At 43.4% G+C, this 18678-nt stretch overlaps 1 protein-coding gene and 1 pseudogene across 1 annotated transcript in view; one reads left to right on the forward strand and one right to left on the reverse strand.

Moving 5' to 3' along the window:
• Positions 1–13541, reverse strand: part of LOC102186669 (antigen WC1.1-like) — a 55055-nt gene extending 41514 nt beyond the window's left edge. Inside the window, exons 1-2 of the mRNA XM_018048530.1 lie at positions 13469–13541; positions 2745–3065 (exon numbers count right to left, since the gene is read on the reverse strand). Of these exons, the coding sequence (XP_017904019.1) occupies positions 2745–3065; positions 13469–13541 (394 nt within the window). The remainder of the gene's footprint in view (positions 1–2744; positions 3066–13468) is intronic.
• Positions 1–18678, forward strand: part of LOC102185816 — a 298507-nt pseudogene that overhangs the window by 186396 nt on the left and 93433 nt on the right.

The raw sequence follows: 18678 nt of genomic DNA on the forward strand, positions 1-18678 counted from the left end.
TCCTCTGTCTATGGAACTCTCCAGGCCAGAATACTGGAGTGGGTAGCCTTTCCTTCCTCCAGGGGATCTTCTCAACCCAGGGAATGAGCTCAGGTCTCCTGCATTGCAGGCAGATTCTTTACTGTCTGAGCTACCAGGAAAGCCCAAGAATACTGGATTGGGTAGCCTATTCCTTCTCCAGTGGATCTTCCCAACCCAGGAATTGAACCAGGATCTCCTGCATTGTAGGCAGATTCTTTACCAGCTGAGCTCCCAGGGAAACCCACTGGGGCCCAGGGGAAAAACCATGACTTCACAGAAGCCAAGGCCAGACCTACCTGCTTGTCTTATAGAGTCTTCTGGGGAGGTGAGGGCAGCTGTGGCTCACTGCAGGGACAAGGACATTGGTGGCACAAATACCAAGGAGTACTCATTGGCATGAGCTCCCCTGGAGGCTGCCATTTTGACACCAAGACCTGGCCCCACCCAACAGCCTGCAGGCTCCAGTGATGAGATGCCTCAGATCAAACAACCCACAGGGCAGGAACACAGCCTTGCCCATTAGCAGACAGGCAGTCTAAAGTCTTCCTGAGCCCACAACTGCCTCTATACACATCTTTTGGCATGGCTCTGCACACGAGAAGATCAAGATCTAGCTCCTCCCACTAGTCAGCAGGCACCAAAACCTCCACCAGGAAGCCTGCACAAGCCTCTAGATGAGTCTCACCCATCAGGGGGCAGACACCAAAAGGAAGAAGAATGACAATTCCACAAGCCTGTGGAAGAGACACTATAAACACAGAAAGTTAGATAAAATGAGACAGCAGAGGATTATATTTTAGAAAAAGTAACAAGATAAAATCCCAGGAGAACAACTAAGTGAAATGGATGTAGGCAATCTGCCTGAAAAAAAATGCAGAGTAATGATAATAAAGGTGATTCAAGATTTTGGAAAAAGAATGGAGGCGTGGAATGAAATGATACAAGAAATGTTTAACAGAGAGCTAGAAGATATACAGAACAGAGTTGAAGAATAATACAGTAAAAGAAATGAAAAGTATACTAGAAGGAATCAACAGCAGAATAAATGAGGCAGAAAAATAGATAAGTGAGCTAGAAGACAGAATGGTGAAAAGTCACTGCTATGGGACAGAAAAAATAATGAAAAGATGTGAGGACAGTGTAAGAAACTTCTGGGACAACATTAAATTCACAAACATTCACATTGTAGGAGTCCCAGAAGGAGAAAAGAGCTGAGAAATATTTGAAAAGATAATAGCTGAAAACTTCCCTAACATGGGAAGGGAAATAGTTACTGAAGTCCAGGAAGCACAGAATCCTAAATGGGATAAACCCAAGAAGAAACATGTCAAGACTCACATTAATCAAACTGACAAAAGCTAATGACAAAGAGAAACTATGAAAAGCAACAAATAACTTAAAAGGAATTGTCATAAGTTTTTCATCTGATTTTTCAGCAGAAACTTTGCAGGCCAGAAGGGAGTGGCATGATATATTTAAACTGATAAAAGAGGGAAACCTACAATCAGGATACTCTACCCAGCAAGGCTCTTATTCAGATTCTATGGAGAAATCAAAAGCTTTACAGACAAGAAAAAGCTAAAAGCATTCAGCACCACTGTACCAGCTTCCAAGAGCTAAAGGAACTTTTCTGGGCAGAAAATTAAAAGGCCAGAGAAGAAAAAAGTAAAGTATGAATGAGAAAGCTTACCAGTAAAAGCAAACTTACAATAAAGTTAGGAAAGCATTCTTTTTTTTATCACACACACAAATATGATACTGAAACTAGCAATCGTGAGGAGAATAAAAATGCAAGATATTGGAAATCCATTAGAAATTTAAAGACCAGCAGCTTGCAATAGACTGCATATCAAAACCTCATGGTAACCACAAATCAAAAATCTACAGTATATATTCACACAATAAAGAAAAAGGAATTCAAACATAGCATTAAAGATAGCCATCAAATCATGAGAAGAGAACCAAAGAGGAAGGGAAGAAAAAAAGACCTACCAAAAAAATATAAAGCAATTAACAGAGTGTGAGTAAGAACATACATTTCCATAATTACCTTAAATGTAAACTGATTCAACGCTCTAACCCAAAGACAGAGACTGGCTGGATGAAAATGAAGACAAGACATATATATATATATATATATATATATATATATATATATATATATATATATATATATGTGTCCATGGGTCTTCACACTCCATTTGGGGGGCACCACTGCTTGGATCAGGGTGTTCCACAGGCACCTCCCCCAAGTACCCACCTACTGATACTCTGTCTCTCTAGGATCTGTGAGTATAATAAACTCACACCTCTCCTTACCTGCACCTCTCCTATATCCCCTCTTAGAGCTCCACTTGTCTGACCATCCCATGAAAAAAATACAAAAAACTACGATGGTACTACGACTATATTAACCTAATTAATGTAGGTTCAACCAGGCAGTTGTACATGCATGAAACATTTGATCTCACCTCACTGCCTCCTGTGACACATCACACAGACCGGAAGGGCACAGCGCACACTGGATCTGGAGCCTTTACTGTCCATTGCCAAGAAAGCCCTTCTGCTTCCTTGAACACCTAATGCTCTAGGAATAACTGTGTGACTGAAATCTTCACTCAAGTATGTACTAAAGTCTGTGATCCATATTCTTATAGTTAGGCTGGGAATGAGACTGAGGCTTTTCCTGCTGGAGATCCCCTCCCAGACTAGACAAGCCTTACCTGAGCAGACTACTCCAGCATCCTGGTCATGGGAAAGGCCCTCAGGATGATAGTCTTTAACAGCAGTAGAAGTACACTCCGTGATAGCTGACTCTGTCCCTCTGCAGTAAATAGCATAAAACCAAATGGGGCCAACTGCTGATCCAAAGTGAACTCTTTGGAGAGCATCAACAGCAGCTCCACAACCCAGCTGTCTACACACCACAGCGGCCTCTTCTAAGCCCCACTTGTAACTATTCACTGTGCCCCATTCTCCTTGGTGCTTCACTTCCACTCTCCCCTCACAGCGGCGACCTCCATCCTTCAGCCTCAGCTCCAGATCTGCAAGAGAGACATAGACACAGATGCAGGACAGATTTTAGTACACCATGCAGTAGTGTACTGGCAAGTAATAAAAAATGAGCACTCTGATCTCTGAAAAAAATCCCTGTGTACAGCATTTGTTGACTTCTGTGGTATATATATTCCCCCCATGGCCAACTCTAAGCTCCCAATGTGCCATTACTGAACCCAGAGTTGGAAGGGAGGCACCAGATGTTTCTCACGAGCCTGTAGAACCAGCTCCAGGGACACCACCGAGGACAGGCCTCCAGAGACTCTGGATGCTGCCCTCCCTGTAGATGTGCCCAAGGCTACTAGGGCCCAGCTTCCCTGTCTCAGTTATAGCTCATGGCCCGGGATCCAGGGAGGAATCTTCCCTCTCCTTCCCTGTCCATAGGGAGAATTTCATCCAGCTCAGGAACAGAGGGCTGGGGTAACAGGCTCTAAAGTGTTCCAATATTTTCTGTTGCCTGGTATCCACATCCTTGTGTAATCCCCACACTCAAATGTACTTAGTAACATGCATGTAACAAATGGAATTTGGCAAAAGTGATGAGATGTCACTTATGAGATTAGATTTCAGTTCAACAATACACCAAAGTCTCAATGCTGCTAACAACCAGGTAAGTACATGGGCGATATCCTCCCCTGGTTGAACCTTCAGATAATTGCATCCTTGTGAGACATCATGAATCCGAGGATCCAGGTAAGCCATGTCAATTCTTGACCCACAAGGGGTGTTCCTAATATGGTGGAGGAATAGGACTGAGAGACCACTTTTTCCCCCACAAATTCGTCAAAAGAACATTTAAATGCTGAGTAAATTCCACAAAACAACTTCTGAATGCCGGCAGAGGACATCAGGCACCCAGAAAAGCAGCCCATTGTCTTCGAAAGGAGGTAGGAAAAAATATAAAAGACAAAACAAAAGAGGTAGGGACGGAGCTCCGTCCCAGGAAGGGAGTCTTAAAAAGAGAGAAGTTTCCAAACACCGGGAAACACTCTCACTGCCGAGTCTGTGGTGAGCCTTGGAAGCACAGAGGGCAACGTAACAGGGAGGGAAAATAAATAAATAATGAAACCCCACAGATTACGAGCCCAACGGTAACTCCCCCAGTGGAGAAGCAGGGCAGAAGCCTGCACCCATCACTAGCAAGAAGGGGCTGGGCAGGGAGGCGCTGGCTGCATCACTTAGAGTAAGGATTGGGCCTGAATGCCCCTAGGGCAATCTGACCGAGCTAACTTGGGCTAGCGAACCAGACTGTGGGATAGCTACCAGCGCGAAAAGCCCAAAGACACCACCAGGCCTGTGCACAGAACAAAGGCCTGAACAGAACTAGCCGGCTGCAGACCATCCCCCTTCGGTGACAGGCAGCCAGAGCTGGAAGGGGGCAATCGCAGCCCCAGAGAGACATTATCTACCAAACTGCAAGCAAGCTTCTTCGCTAACTAAGACTTCCAGGGGTTCTGGACAATCAACATCCGCCTGAGAAGGTGTGCTGGTTGTACACCCAGAAAACCAAGCGGCAGGGACGGGGGAGGCGATAAGTCACAGCAACTGCGCTCACCAAACACCTCATCACCTAAGCTGCTCGAACCTGGGAAGGGCACAAAACGCAGGCCCAACCGAGTCTGCGCCTCTGAGGACTACCTGAGTGCCTGAACCTGAGCGGCTTAGACCTGGGAAGTGCATGCAGCCCAGGGCCGGCCTCGGACTGTTCCTGGTGGAGCAAGCTAGAGCCTGAATAGTGTGGGCAGGGAGGGTACACGCGCCGTGAGCAGGGGCAGGCCCAGTGTGCCCGAGACACTGCGAGCACATGCCAGTGTTATTTGTTTGCAGCATCCCTCCCTCCCCACAGTGCAACTGAACAAGTGAGCCTAAAAAACGTGTCCACCACCGCCCCCTTGTGTCAGGGCGGAAACCAGACACTGAACAGATCAGCAAACAAGAGAAGATAAAACAGAGGGAATCGCCTTGGAAGTGACAGGTGCAATAGACTAAAACCCTGTTGTAGTACCGACTACATAGGAAGGGACCTAGAGAGCTTGAGAAATATAAGCCAGACCAAGGAACTATCCAAAAATGAACTGACCCCACAATACCCACAACAACACCAGAGAAAAATCCTAGATATATTTTTACTATTTTTATGGTCATTCTTTTTTTAATTAAAAAAAATTTAAGTCCTCTATTACTCCTTTAATTTTCACTTTTATAACCTACTATTACCTTGAAAAGCAAAAAGAAGACCTTATTTTTTAAAAGCAAACTTCATATGTATATATTTATTTTATAATTTTTGTGACTTTTTTTTCTGTTTCTTTTTTTTTTCCTTTTCTTTAATATTGTATTTTTGAAATTCCAAACTCTACTCTAGATTTTTAATCTTTGCTTTTTGGTATTTGTTATCAATTTTGTACTTTTAAGAATCCACTCTTCAGTTTCCATTTTTACTTGGGAGGGAGATTACTGGCTCGACTGCTCTCTCCCCCTTTGGACTCTCCTTTTCTCCACCAGATCGCCTGTGTCTCCTCCTTACCCCCCTTCTCTACCCAGTTCTGTGAATTTCTATGTGTTCCAGACAGTGGAGAACACTTAGGGAACTGATTACCGGCTAGATCTGTCTCGCTCGTTTTGATTCCCCCCCTTTATCCTCCTGGCCAGCTCTGCCTCCTTCCTCCCTCTTCTCTTCTCTGTATAACTCCGTAAACATCTCTGAGCAGTCCAGTTGTGGAGTGCACATAAGGAAGTGATTACTGGCTAGCTTGCTCTCTCCTCTATTGATTCCACCTCATCTCATTCAGGTCACCTCTAACTCCCTCCTCCCTCTTCTCCATGAAACTCTGTGAACCTCTCTGGGTGTCCCTCACTGTGGAGAACCTTTTCATCTTTAACCTAGATGTTTTATCAATGGTGCTGTATAGAAGGAGAAGTCTTGAGACTACTGTAAAGATAAGACTGAAAACCAAAAGCAGGAGGCTTAAGGCCAAACCCCGAGAACACCAGAGAACTCCTGACTCCAGGGAACATTAATCGATAGGAGCTCATCAAATGCATCCATACCTACACTGAAACCAAGCACCACCCAAGGGCCAACAAGTTCCAGAGCAAGACATATCATGCTAATTCTCCAGCAACACAGAAATACAGCCCTGAGCTTCAATATACAGGCTGCCCAAAGTTACTCCAAAACCATTGACATCTCATAACTCATTACTGGACACTTCATTGAACTCCAGAGAGAAGAAATTCAGCTCCACCCATCAGAACACTGACACAAGCTTCCCTAACCAAGAAACCTTGACAAGCCACCTGTACAACCCCACCCACAGTGAGGAAACTCCACAATAAAGAGAACTCCACAAACTGCCAGAATACAGAAAGGACACCCCAAACTCAGCAATATAAACAAGATGAAGAGACAGAGGACTGCCCAGCAGGTAAAGGAACAGGATAAATGCCCACCAAACCAAACAAAACAGGAAGAGACAGGGAATCTACCTGATAAAGAATTCCAAATGATGACAGTGAAAATGATCCAAAATCTTGAAATCAAAATGGAATCACAGATAAATAGCCTGGAGACAAGGATTGAGAAGATGCAAGAAAGGTTTGACAAGGACCTAGAAGAAATAAAAAAGAGTCAATATATAATGAATAATGCAATAAAAGAAACCAAACACACTTTGGAGGCAACAAATAGTAGAATAACAGAGGCAGAAGATAGGATTAGTGAATTAGAAGATAGAATGGTAGAAATAAATGAATCAGAGAGAAAAAAGAAAAACGAATTAAAAGAAATGAGGACAATCTCAGAGACCTCCAGGACAGTGTTAAACACCTCAACATTCGAATCATAGCAGTCCCAGAAGGAGAAGACAAAAAGAAAGACCATGAGAAAATACTTGAGGAGATAATAGTTGAAAACTTCCATAAAATGGGGAAAGAAATAATCACCCAAGTCCAAGAAACCCAGAGAGTCCCAAACAGGATAAACCCAAGGCAAAACACCCCAAGACACATATTAATCCAATTAACAAAGATCAAACACAAAGAACAAATATTAAAAGCAGCAAGGGAAAAACAACAAATAACACACAAGGGGATTCCCATAAGGATAACAGCTGATCTTTCAATAGAAACTCTTCAAGCCAGGAGGGAATGGCAAGACATGCTTAAAGTGATGAAAGAAAATAATCTACAGCCCAGATTACTGTACCCAGCAAGGATCTCATTCAAATATGAAGGAGAAGTCAAAAGCTTTACAGACAAGCAAAAGCTGAAAAAATCAGCACCACCAAACCAACTCTCCAACAAATGCTAAAGGATCTTCTCTAGACAAGAAACACAAAAGGGATGTATAAACCGAAACCCAAACCAATAAAGTAAATGGCAATGGAATCATACTTATCAATAATTACCTTAAATGTAAATGGGTTGAATGCACCAACCCAAAGACAAAGACTGACTGAATGGATACAAAAACAAGACCCCTATATATGTTGTCTACAAGAGACCCATCTCAAAGCAGGGGACACATACAGACTGAAAGTGAAGGGCTGGAAAAAGAGTTTTCATGCAAATAGAGACCAAAAGAAAGCAAGAGTAGCAATACTCAGAGCAGATAAAATAGACTTTAAAACAAAGGCTGTGAAAAGAGACAAAGAAGGCCACTACATAATGATCAAAGGATCAATCCAACAAGAAGATATAACAATTATAAATATATATGCATCCAAAATAGGAGCACCGCAATATGTAAGACAAATGCTAACAAATATGAAAGGAGAAATTAACAATAACACAATAATAGCGGGAGACTTTAATTCCCCACTCACACCTATGGATAGAAAATTAACAAGGAAACACAAACTTTAAACAATACAACAGACCAGTTAGACCTATCTATAGGACATTTCACCCCAAAACAATGAATTTCACCTTTTTCTCAAGCACACACGCAACCTTCTCCAGGATAGATCACATCCTGGGCCATAAATCTAGCCTTGGTAAATTCAAAAAAATTGAAATCATTCCAAGATCTTTTCTGACTACAATGCAGTAAGATTGGATCTCAATTACAGGAGAAAAATTATTAAAATTCTTGACCCAGAGAAAGTGTGAGATACCTGGTGTTTGCTGACTTACGCTAAGCTGCCAAGTTCAGCAGTACTTGGTTGCACAACAACACATAACTAATGCAGGGTTCCCTCCAGAGTCAGAAGACAGCAGGTGAACAAGCTGGAGGTGTATACGTGAGCCTTCACTGCTTCATCCAGATGAGACTTCTTCCTGTGTGACCAGGTCTGCTGCCTGGTTCCACCTGGAACTGGGACCCAAACCACCTCTCTCTATCACATCAGGTCTCACCCAGTGTCCCAGGCTCCTGCCTGCCTGTCAGGAACTGAGAAGTGAGTTTCCTGAGACCTTGATCAGCTGCACTAGCTTTAAATTCAGGTCAGAAGATGAGAATCTTTCTTACAATCTAACAAGATGTCGTCCTTGGGGCACCCTTAATGCTGCTCAGGTCTCTGCCCCGCCCCATGTGCTCTCACTCTGGAAACCAAAGTAGTGCATCACAGAGGGAACACCTGGGGGATGCTGCACTGGAGAAGACCCTGGTGTACAGTCAGACCAGGCAGGCAGCCACCCAAACGCCAGAGTGGCTGGTTAAAAACAGAAAGTATTTATCTTATCCCAGCTGTGGAGGCTGGTAAGTCCGAGACCAACGTGCTGGCAAGGCCGTGTTCATTCTAAGCCCTCTGCTCTTGGCTTGTAGCCATGGCTCCCTCACTGTGTGCTCCCCTGGCCTTTCCTCGGGACAGATGGACAGGGAGAGAGGGAGGGAGATCTGTCTCATCCTCTTTTTATAAAGTCACCTATTGAATTAGGGCCACATCCTTATGACCTTATTTAACCTTGGTGTTAGTGGTTTAGTCGCTGAATTGTGTCCAGCTCTTGAGATGTCATAGACTGTAGTCTGTCAGGATCCTCCGTCCTTGGGATTTCCCAAGCAAGAATACTAGAGTAGGTTGCCATTTCCTTCTCCAGGGGATCTTCCTGACCCAGGGATCAAACTTGCCTCTCCTGCATTGGCAAGAGGATTCTTTACCACTGAGCCACCAGGGAAGCCTATTTAACCTCAATTACTTCCTAAAGACCCTGTCTCCAGTGCAGTCACACTAGGGGCTAGGATTCAACATATTAATTATGGAGGGACACAGTTTAGTCCACAGATCCAGGGAAGTCCATTCTAGGAAGGAAATATAGATATTTGAGGGGAGGTAAAGGAAACAGTAGAAGTAGGGAGACATCCTATTACTCAGATTTTTTAGAATTCTGACACTGATATAAGAGTAAAGGATTTGAATAGGATCCTGAAAGCACACAAGAAGCTATTTTTATTAATAATAAATGATTAAAATTTTATTAATGATAAAATTATCTATGGAGAGGCAGGTCTTTTTTAAGTACTATAAATACAGAAAATAATAAGACAATGCCTTTGCCTACATGGAACTTTTATCTAGTTTATGACACAAACACATAGGTGATTTCATTACTGTGAAGAGTTCTAGGAGATTTTCTCGGTAATGTGGGCTTTCTTATTGAGGCTATCTCTTCTGCTGAAAAAGTAGAATTAATTTACTAAAAATTATCTAAAAGCATTAAAGACCTGATAAAACAGGAGGAGAAAATAGGCCCAAATCTGAAGGGAGTTTGTAAATTCATTGAGTTTCAAACAGATAGAAAATATTAAACAAACAAAAAAAAAAACCTAACCAGAAATTCTGGAGCTGAATAATACAATGAGTGAACTGAAGAATTCAATACAGAGCATCAAAAACAGATTTGACTATCAGATAGAGAAGGAGAAATATCATATGATATCCCTTATATATGAATCCAAAAACAAAAATTTTAATGGACTTATTTACAAAACAGAAAGAAACTCACAGATTAGAGAAATTAACTTATGGTTGCCAAGGGAAAAGAATGAAGGGAAGTGATATGCAAGGAATTTGGGACCGACTCCTACTCACCGCCATATTTAAAATGGATAATCAACAAGGGCCTACTGAACAGCACAGGGAACTCTACTGAATGTTACATGGCGGCCTGGATGGGAGGGGAGTGTGTGGGAACATGGATACACACATATATGTGTATGGCTAAGTTTCTTTGCTGTTCACCGGAAGCTATCACAACATTGTTAACTGGCTATACGCCAATATGAAACAAAAAGTTAAAAAATGCAGACTTGACCAAGCAGAAGACTCAATGAGCTAAAAAAAAAGATCAGTTGAAATTATCCAATCAGAGGAGAAAAAGAATGCAAAAGAAAAAAGAAAACCTACAGGAATTATGGATGCCATTAGGAGAAACAAGGTATCCAAGATGCCTGCTCAGTTGTGTCTGACTCTTTGCAACCACATGGACTGTAGCCGCCCAGGCTCCTCTGTCCATGGGATTCTCCAGGCCAGAATATTGGAGTGGGTTGCCATGCCCTTCTCCATGTGATCGTCCTGACCCAGGGATTGAACCCATGACTTTTACATCTCCTGCATTGGCAGGTGGCTTCTTTACCACTGACACCACCTGAAAAGGCCAATGCTCAGGTCCTAATTTTACCTGTGCTACTTACTCAAATCTTATCTGTCTTATTTAGGCAAGTGATTTAACTTTGCTTTGCCTCAGTTTCCTGATCTGTTTTTTTTTTTTTTTTGAGATAAATGTACCTTGCCTTGTAGGACTGTTGTGCACTCAAATTCATATACGTAACAGCTAGTGGAGGTGATGGAATTCCAGCTGAGCTATTTCAAGTCCTAAAAGATGATGCTGTGAAAGTGCTGCACTCAATATGCCAGCAAATTTGGAAAACCCAGTAGTGGCCACAGGGACTGGAAAAGTTCAGTTTTAATTCTAATCCCAAAGAAAGGCAATGCCAAAGAGCATTCAAACTACCAAACAGTTGCACTCATCTCACACACTAGGAGAGTAATGCTCAAAATTATCCAAGCCAGGCTTCAACAGTACATGAATCGTGAACTTCCAGAACTTCAAGCTGGATTTAGAAAAGGTAGAGGAAACAGAGATCAAATTGCCAAAATTCACTGGATCATCAAAAAAGCAATAGAGTTCCAGAAAAACATCTGCTTCATTGACTACACCAAAGCTTTTGACTGTGTGGATCACAACAAACTGTGGGAAATTCTTAAAGAGAGAGGAACACCAGACTACCTTACCTGCTTCCTGAGAAATTTGTATGCAGGTCAGGAAACAACGGTTAGAACTGAACATGGAACAAAGGACTGGTTCCAAATTGGGAAAGAAGTATGTCAAGGCTGTTTATTGCCACCCTTATTTAACTTATATGCAGAGTACATCATGAGAAATGCCAGGCTTAATGGAGCACAAGCTGGAATCAAGATTGCCAGGAGAAGTATCAATAACTTCAGAAAGGCTGATGACACCACCTTTATGGCAGAAAGTGAAGAAGAACTAAAGAGCCTCTTGATGAAAATGAAAGAGGAGAGTGAAAAAGTTGGCTTAAAGCTCAGCATTCAAAAAACTAAGAGATGGCATCTGGTCCCATCACTTCATGGCAAATAGATAGGAAAACAATGGGAACAGTGGCTGACTTTATTTTGGGGGGCTCAAAAATCACTGCAGATGGTGACTGCAGCCATGAAATTAAAAGACACTTGCTCCTTGAAAGAAAAGCTATGAACAACCTAGACAGCATATTAAAAAGCAGAGACATTACTTTGCCAACAAAGGTCCATCTAGTCAAGGCTATAGTTTTCCCAGTAATCATGTATAGATGTGAGAATTGGACCATAAAGAAAGCTGAACACTGGAGAATTGATGAATTTGGACTGTGGTGTTGGAGAAGACTCTTGAGAGTCCCTTGGACGGCAAGGAGATCAAATCAGTCCATCCTAAAGGAAATATGTCCTGAATATTCATTGGAAGGACTGATGCTGAAGCTCCAATACTTTGGCCACCTAATGGGAAGAACTGACTCATTTGAAAAGACCCTGATACTGGGAAAGATTGAAGGTAGGAGATGAAGGGGATGCCAGAGGATGAGATGGTTGGATGGCATCACCGACTCAATGGGCATGAGTTTGAGCAAGTTCCAGGAGTTGGTGATGGATAGGGAAGCCTGGTGTGCTGCAGTCCGGGCATGCTTTGTGTCCACAAAGAGGTGGACACAACTGAGCGACTGAACTGAACTGGCATAGTAGTCACAGCCATAGTATAGAGAGCTCCAATATAAATCATGCCAAAATGACAAATATCACAGTTTAAAAAGCACAATGTCATGAGCAAGCAATGAAGGAGGAAATGAAGCAATAAATTAGCGAATATATGTTAGTTTTTGCCTATGAAACTGGGTAAGATTTTAAAGCTTGGTAAAAAGCAAATGTTGGTGAGGGTAAGTGGAAACTAATATTCTCACACAATACTAGTGGAAATGAAACTCAGTGCAAACATTTCAAAAGGCATTTTATCTCTATGTACCAAAAGCCTTAAAGATATTCACAGGCCATGAAACAACAGTTCCACCCAGAAAACATCATTAGAGAAATAATCATGAATGGTCCTTACATTTAAATACAGAAAAGCTCAGGCCAACTTTTCTCATAATAGCAGAAATGTTGAAAACTACCAAATGCCTGAAGAAATAAAATTTATATTTTAAAGCAGGATAAGAAATATGGGAGGCTGGAGGATGGGAGAGAGGACCCAGAGAGAGGCAGGCAGGCAGGTACACAATAATCTCTGATCTGGTTACATGCAGCAGACATGACACCCAGCCCTGTGGGGACCCTGAGTGCCTCACAGACCATCACACTCAGTCCCTGCTCAGCAGTCCCATTCCTCTCACACAGGCAGACTCCACACCCTCATACAGCCTCATACATCCACAGACACCCTCACATGCACCCTCACACACACACACACACACACACACACACACACAAGCACAGAGCCTACAGGAGCACAGACACAGGAAACACAGGGACCCAGGGGCAGTGCTCACACACCAGGCACATGGAGTGTGTGGGAACAGCCCAGAGTCCCAGCTGAGCTCAGTCGCTGGACCTTTCACACACGGGGAGCCAGTGGGACTCCTAGAAACTCCCCGAGAACAAGGGAGACAGCGGAGGGAACTCAGTTTGACCCAGCTCGGTCCAGACCAAGCCTCACTGCTCTGTAAAATCTGCCGCTATGACCAGTGTAGCCCGCACAGGAGAGGGACCAGTATTCACAGTCAGTGTGGTTCTTTTTTGGTCAAAAACACTGAGGCTCGGCTCCAGAACTCCAGACACCTTTCCCTTCACTAAGGCATACACTGCCTGGTGTGGACCCAGGACAGAGGGGCAGCTCTTACCTTGACCACCCACCACGGTGCCGAGGAGGAGGACACAGAGTCCCCGCAGGGAGAGGTGTCTGCCGAGAGCCATCCTGACCCCACATCCTCAAGGTCACAGTCCCAGCTGCAGGATCAGCCTGTGAGGAGGTGTCAGGGTGTCGACCGGGGTCTATATAGACCACCCCTTACACCCTCCCTCCTGAGAGCCAATAGCGACACCTCTCACCATTTCAGGCACTATCGGAGGCTGCATCTGCAAACTTTCTGCAGCTCAGACACCAATGAGCTTCTGAATCTTCCACATCTCCTTATATGAGCAACACGGTCCTTTGACCTCCTGCTTCCGTTGTCCTGAGAGCCGGGCTCCATGGCTGAGGCTGGTGTAGAAGAGTTGCATGAAAAACCATGAGTAACAGTTTCTCATGTGATCACCCTGACCAATACCATAGACTGTGAGATTTGTCAGGGTCAGAGGAGGGGATCTCTTAGCCCGCGGAGAATATCTCTGGTGGAATCAAGCATTGATCTTCCTTGGGACTGAGCTCAGGGACAAGGAAGAGAACTACAAGAAGGCTTGAAATACAAGAATATTTTTCAGGCCAGCAGAAAGTGAAGACCAGGAGCAGAGGAATTCATAAGTGATCACGGTGTGAGTGAGGTGGGATCCATCATGTTGAGGGGATGAGTTTGCTGGTCTTTTCCCCCCTTCTCAGAAGAATCTGGAGCCTGGGTACTGGGGCACATGCATGCATTCTCAGCTGTGTCTGACTCTTTGCAACCCCATAGGCTGTAGCCCTACCAGGCTCCTCTGTCCAAAGGATTTTCCAGGCAAGAATACTGGAGTGGGTTGCCATTTTCTTCTCTGGGGGATCTTTCTGACTCAGGGATTGAATCCACGTCTCCTGTGTCTCCTGCATTGGCAGGCAGGTTCTTTACTGCTGAGCCACCTGGGAAGCCCTATAAGGGATTTTCAGACACACTAACTCCCTTCCCCTTTATTGCATTTCAGTTTATGTGAAATATCCCTTTCAGCTAGTCACCAAATAATGCTTCATGAGAGAAAGAGATTGCTGTTATAGGAAACAAAGAGAAAGTAGGAGTCATCATTCAACTTGAGCCTGCCAAATAGGATTTGGGCATCTCTAGAATAAACCATGTAGTTTAGAAAGACTTAGGTTTCCTAAACTTCACGGTTTCCCCCTTTGCATATTGACAGTTTGGTTTGATTAGATTCATTATATTATAAGCCATTACTAAAGAAGATGCAAAATATAATTTAAGGGAACTGCCCCAGACGGAAGGATAAATAGAAAGTATTCTGCTACATGGTAGCTGCAGGCAAGGGGTCAAAGAAGAGGCCTGTGAAGCAGAAAAGAGAAGGGGTTCATGCTGCCTGAAACTATCAGTGACCCCACCTCCTTCACTCTACATTTAACAGGAAAAGCGGCGACAAGAATGGAAGCCCGGGTGGATGAGGGGACAGATCAAAGCAGAAGGGGCTGAAGTTCAGTGTGGCCATTGCTGCCTTGTTCTGTTTCCATGATCAGAAGAAGCTCCCAGATGGTAACCAGAAAGTAGTCCTGGGGTGAATAGAGACTGAGAAGGACAGTAAGGGGATATAAAATGGCGACAAAACCCAAGGTCACTAAGATGCTACCCCCCATGCCTCATGCCCTCTCAGGCTAAGGATGCCCATGGTGCACCCCTGCGGTCCACACAAGCCCACACTGAGGCCCCCTCACCCGTCTGACTCTCATCATTTCAGCAGAGATGGGGGAAAGACACATCTGTGACACACACACTTCAGAGTCCCCACCAGAGCTCAGAGATGGATGGCTCCATGCACCCCACACGCATACACCTTAAGGTCTCAGTGAAGGCAACCCTGAGGGCAGCTGAGGGCCAGTCCACAGCCCTGTCACATCCCCGACCAGATGGACGCCTCGTCCTGGTCAGCAGACATAGCTTCTCTGTCCCGTCACACCCGTCCTTCCTATTTGAGACTCAGGTAAATGAAAAGGGAGAAAAGTCAATTGAACACATTCTTTTCTCTCTCTCTATTTAAATGCGCTGATGTTTTATTTTACAACAGTCACTTACTGGTTCTGTGTTCCTCTCACTTCCAAGACCCCATCTGAACATGAACTCCACCTCCTTCTGTACGCTTGACACAGTGGTGATAATCACTGATTATAAATGTCAGAACCAGAATATAAACTCAGGGGCTGGAGTAGGACCAGGATCTGCTCAGTTACTTAAGAGTCGATGCTCTACTCCCCCCGGGACCCAGAGTCATCATTCCTTACCCAGTTATGGATGCCACAGCATCACCAGAATCCATGAGGCAGACACTTAGAACACAGGACATGCTTCCTGGGGTCCACTCACCCCTCCCACAGGGTGACACAGGGAAGCGTTTAGTGAACCAGGTACATACGGTCTTACCTCAGGATTGAGATCTCACAGATAAGACACTGTTAGGGGCTCCAGACTCTATAATAGGGATGGGTGGGCTGGAAAGGAGGGACTAACTCAGGGCTAGTATAGGGTCCCCAGCACCCACTACCCCAGAGCTGGGAGTGCAGAGTCAACATGAACCAACTCACCCTCTGATGAAGGTATGTCTTCTCTGACACATAAGATAATCTCAGTGTCCAATCTCATCCAAGATTTGAAGGAGGAAAGCTTTAGGGAGGACACCAACCAACTTTGTCCACAATAAACTTGAGAGAGTGCAGTGCAGGGGTCAGGAGAACAGACTTAGGAGCCAGTATGCCCTGTCGTGACCCAGAGCTCAGCCACACACCACATGTGTGACCTTGTACAGGGTCCTGACACTCTGTGTGTACTGGCATAGTGTGTAAAAGGAGAGTCATGTTTGTGCCTAGATGACAGAGTTTTGGTTAGAATTAAATGAGTTGGCATTAATAAGAGATATAACCTTTAGTTATTAGTGGTACATAGTAGTGATAGAGAAGCAATATTAGGGTCCCTCTCTCCATCCCATCCCAGGACTCACAGAACTCTAGAACAGGAATTAAATTCTGTTATCTGGAGCCTTGACTGGAGCTGCCAAAACTCTCCCAGAGTTTGACGTGCTGTGATGGTGATTGGTGCCAGAGTTGTGAGTCTTCCACACATCACTCCTTCTTTCTGTCCCCCATTCTACTGCTCATGAACTTTGACCCTACCAACCGTGAACCTCATGAATTAAGTCGTTTACTTGCTAATTTCACTTTATAAATGGACTTGGTAAAAGTTTTGTGTCTAATTCACCTCCTTATCCCCAAAGCCTGCTAATAAAAAATCCTAAATGATGTCTCTTGTATACCTGAATGAGTGAATGTCAGCCAGGTATTTTACATAAATCATTTCTATCAAAAGAAATCTTTTGAGAAATAATTTAACTTGTTGTGAGGACTTAAGAGCACAATGCAAGTTGTGTCAATTTTTGTAATGATATTTCAATATGATTAAATGGTATAAGCTATGTTTGGTTCACTTCAACACTTTGCTGCAATGAATGCAGCAAATTGCAATACCAGAAACAAGGCTAGCCCCACTCCAAGAGCAGTGCTGAGAGAGCCAGTTCTAAACACGTATAAAAAAGCTGCAAGTGTCTTTGTATATCTGAAGATAAAGAAGACAAACCACAGCACCCTGACAGGTGAAGGCCATGAAGCCTCCTGTTCTTGTCTTAATCAGATATATAGCCAAGTGGTCAGGATGTTTATGTATTTATCATTTAGCACATTTTCAACTCAAACCACACATAACTGTAACAGGAAGAAATTTTTTTTCTCAAAATTTTATTTTAACAGCTTCCATATTGAATTAGAAGTGCAGAAGCAAAGAGCAGGAAGAATCCTTTTCTTTAACTTAGACTGTTTATCTGGTCTTATGATAAATAATACAATCTGTAGCATCATTATTCCCAAATCACCACGAGAAAATAGAGGTTTCAGAGGTTCAGTAATCTCTTTGCCAGGAAAGTTAATAATTAAACCTGCTTGCTTGAGGAACATTTCCTCAGGACTAATCAGACGGAGTGACTAAAACACAAAATATATTAAAATTAAAATAGTGGTACACCGTTTAAAACGAAATAATTCATTGAGTTGTTACACCAAAGCATTGGAGATCTGCGTCACTATCCATGTTTCTTGCATGGATGGATGGACCAGGGTTCATAAAGCCTCCTTTACCAAAGACTGCTTCATCACAACGGCATAAAAGAAGGAGCAAAGTCATGAGCTGGTGATGTCCAGCCCATCATCTCTGTTCAGCCCTTTATGGTCTATAACCAGCAATATCAAACAAAGAGTATAGCTCTGGATTGGCCTCATTCATTCCTCCATAGTGCAGCATCAGATAACCAGAGACCAGAAACGATCAAAGCTACTAAATCAAAGACAATCAGATTCTAAGTGGAGAGTAAGCAAACCAAGGACACTTCCCCACTGCTGTTGGAAACAAAGAAGCCCTCCCACCCCAGACACCATCTGTGGGAGGAGAGAAAAGAAGATACCTCCTTAAATAGAGGAAAACCAGTCTCAGCGTGGAGCTTGAACTAGAAATGACAAGACAATTATTACAGTGAACCCAAGCTAAGTTGAGGGATAAATTTTAAATGGGAGAGTCTTTGTTAATGTTATGGAAATTTCAATCCACACAAACACACCTTGCTAGTGTACAAGATGAAATCAGTTATAATAATAGAGAATATTACATTTATGTATATTTGAATTCTAGAGGACACATTTTTAAGCCTACTACAAAAAAAAAATTGATAAATCTTCTCTTGTTTTTAAATGCATAGAGTTTTCACCTCTGAGAATTCTTTCTAATTCCTCCAGCTCAAACTTACTGCTGCATCTATTTAACCTATATAAACTTTCTTGTATATACTATATGGTGTCCAAAGTGCAGGCTTCTGGAGAGCAAGTATTGTGTCTTATTCTTCAGTGCCTCCTTAAGGTTAAGTAAAGGCACATAGAAAGAGGTTAACAAATATTAGCTAACTAAAGAAGTGAAATCATGGGCAAATGCTGAAAATCACCCTGCAGTTAGTGATACTGAGTGGAGAAGGGAGGTGGGGGACAGGGGAGATACAAACCTGACTAATCCCACTTGGCACAGACTGAGGTGGAGTAAGGAGTCGGAGACACACAAGCCAAAGGATGAAAATAGGAAATGCCTTCAAGTCCCACTCGGGGAGGGTAGGATCA

The sequence above is a fragment of the Capra hircus genome, chromosome 5, assembly GCF_001704415.2.
Source record: "Capra hircus breed San Clemente chromosome 5, ASM170441v1, whole genome shotgun sequence".
Classification (NCBI taxonomy): Eukaryota; Metazoa; Chordata; class Mammalia; order Artiodactyla; family Bovidae; genus Capra; species Capra hircus.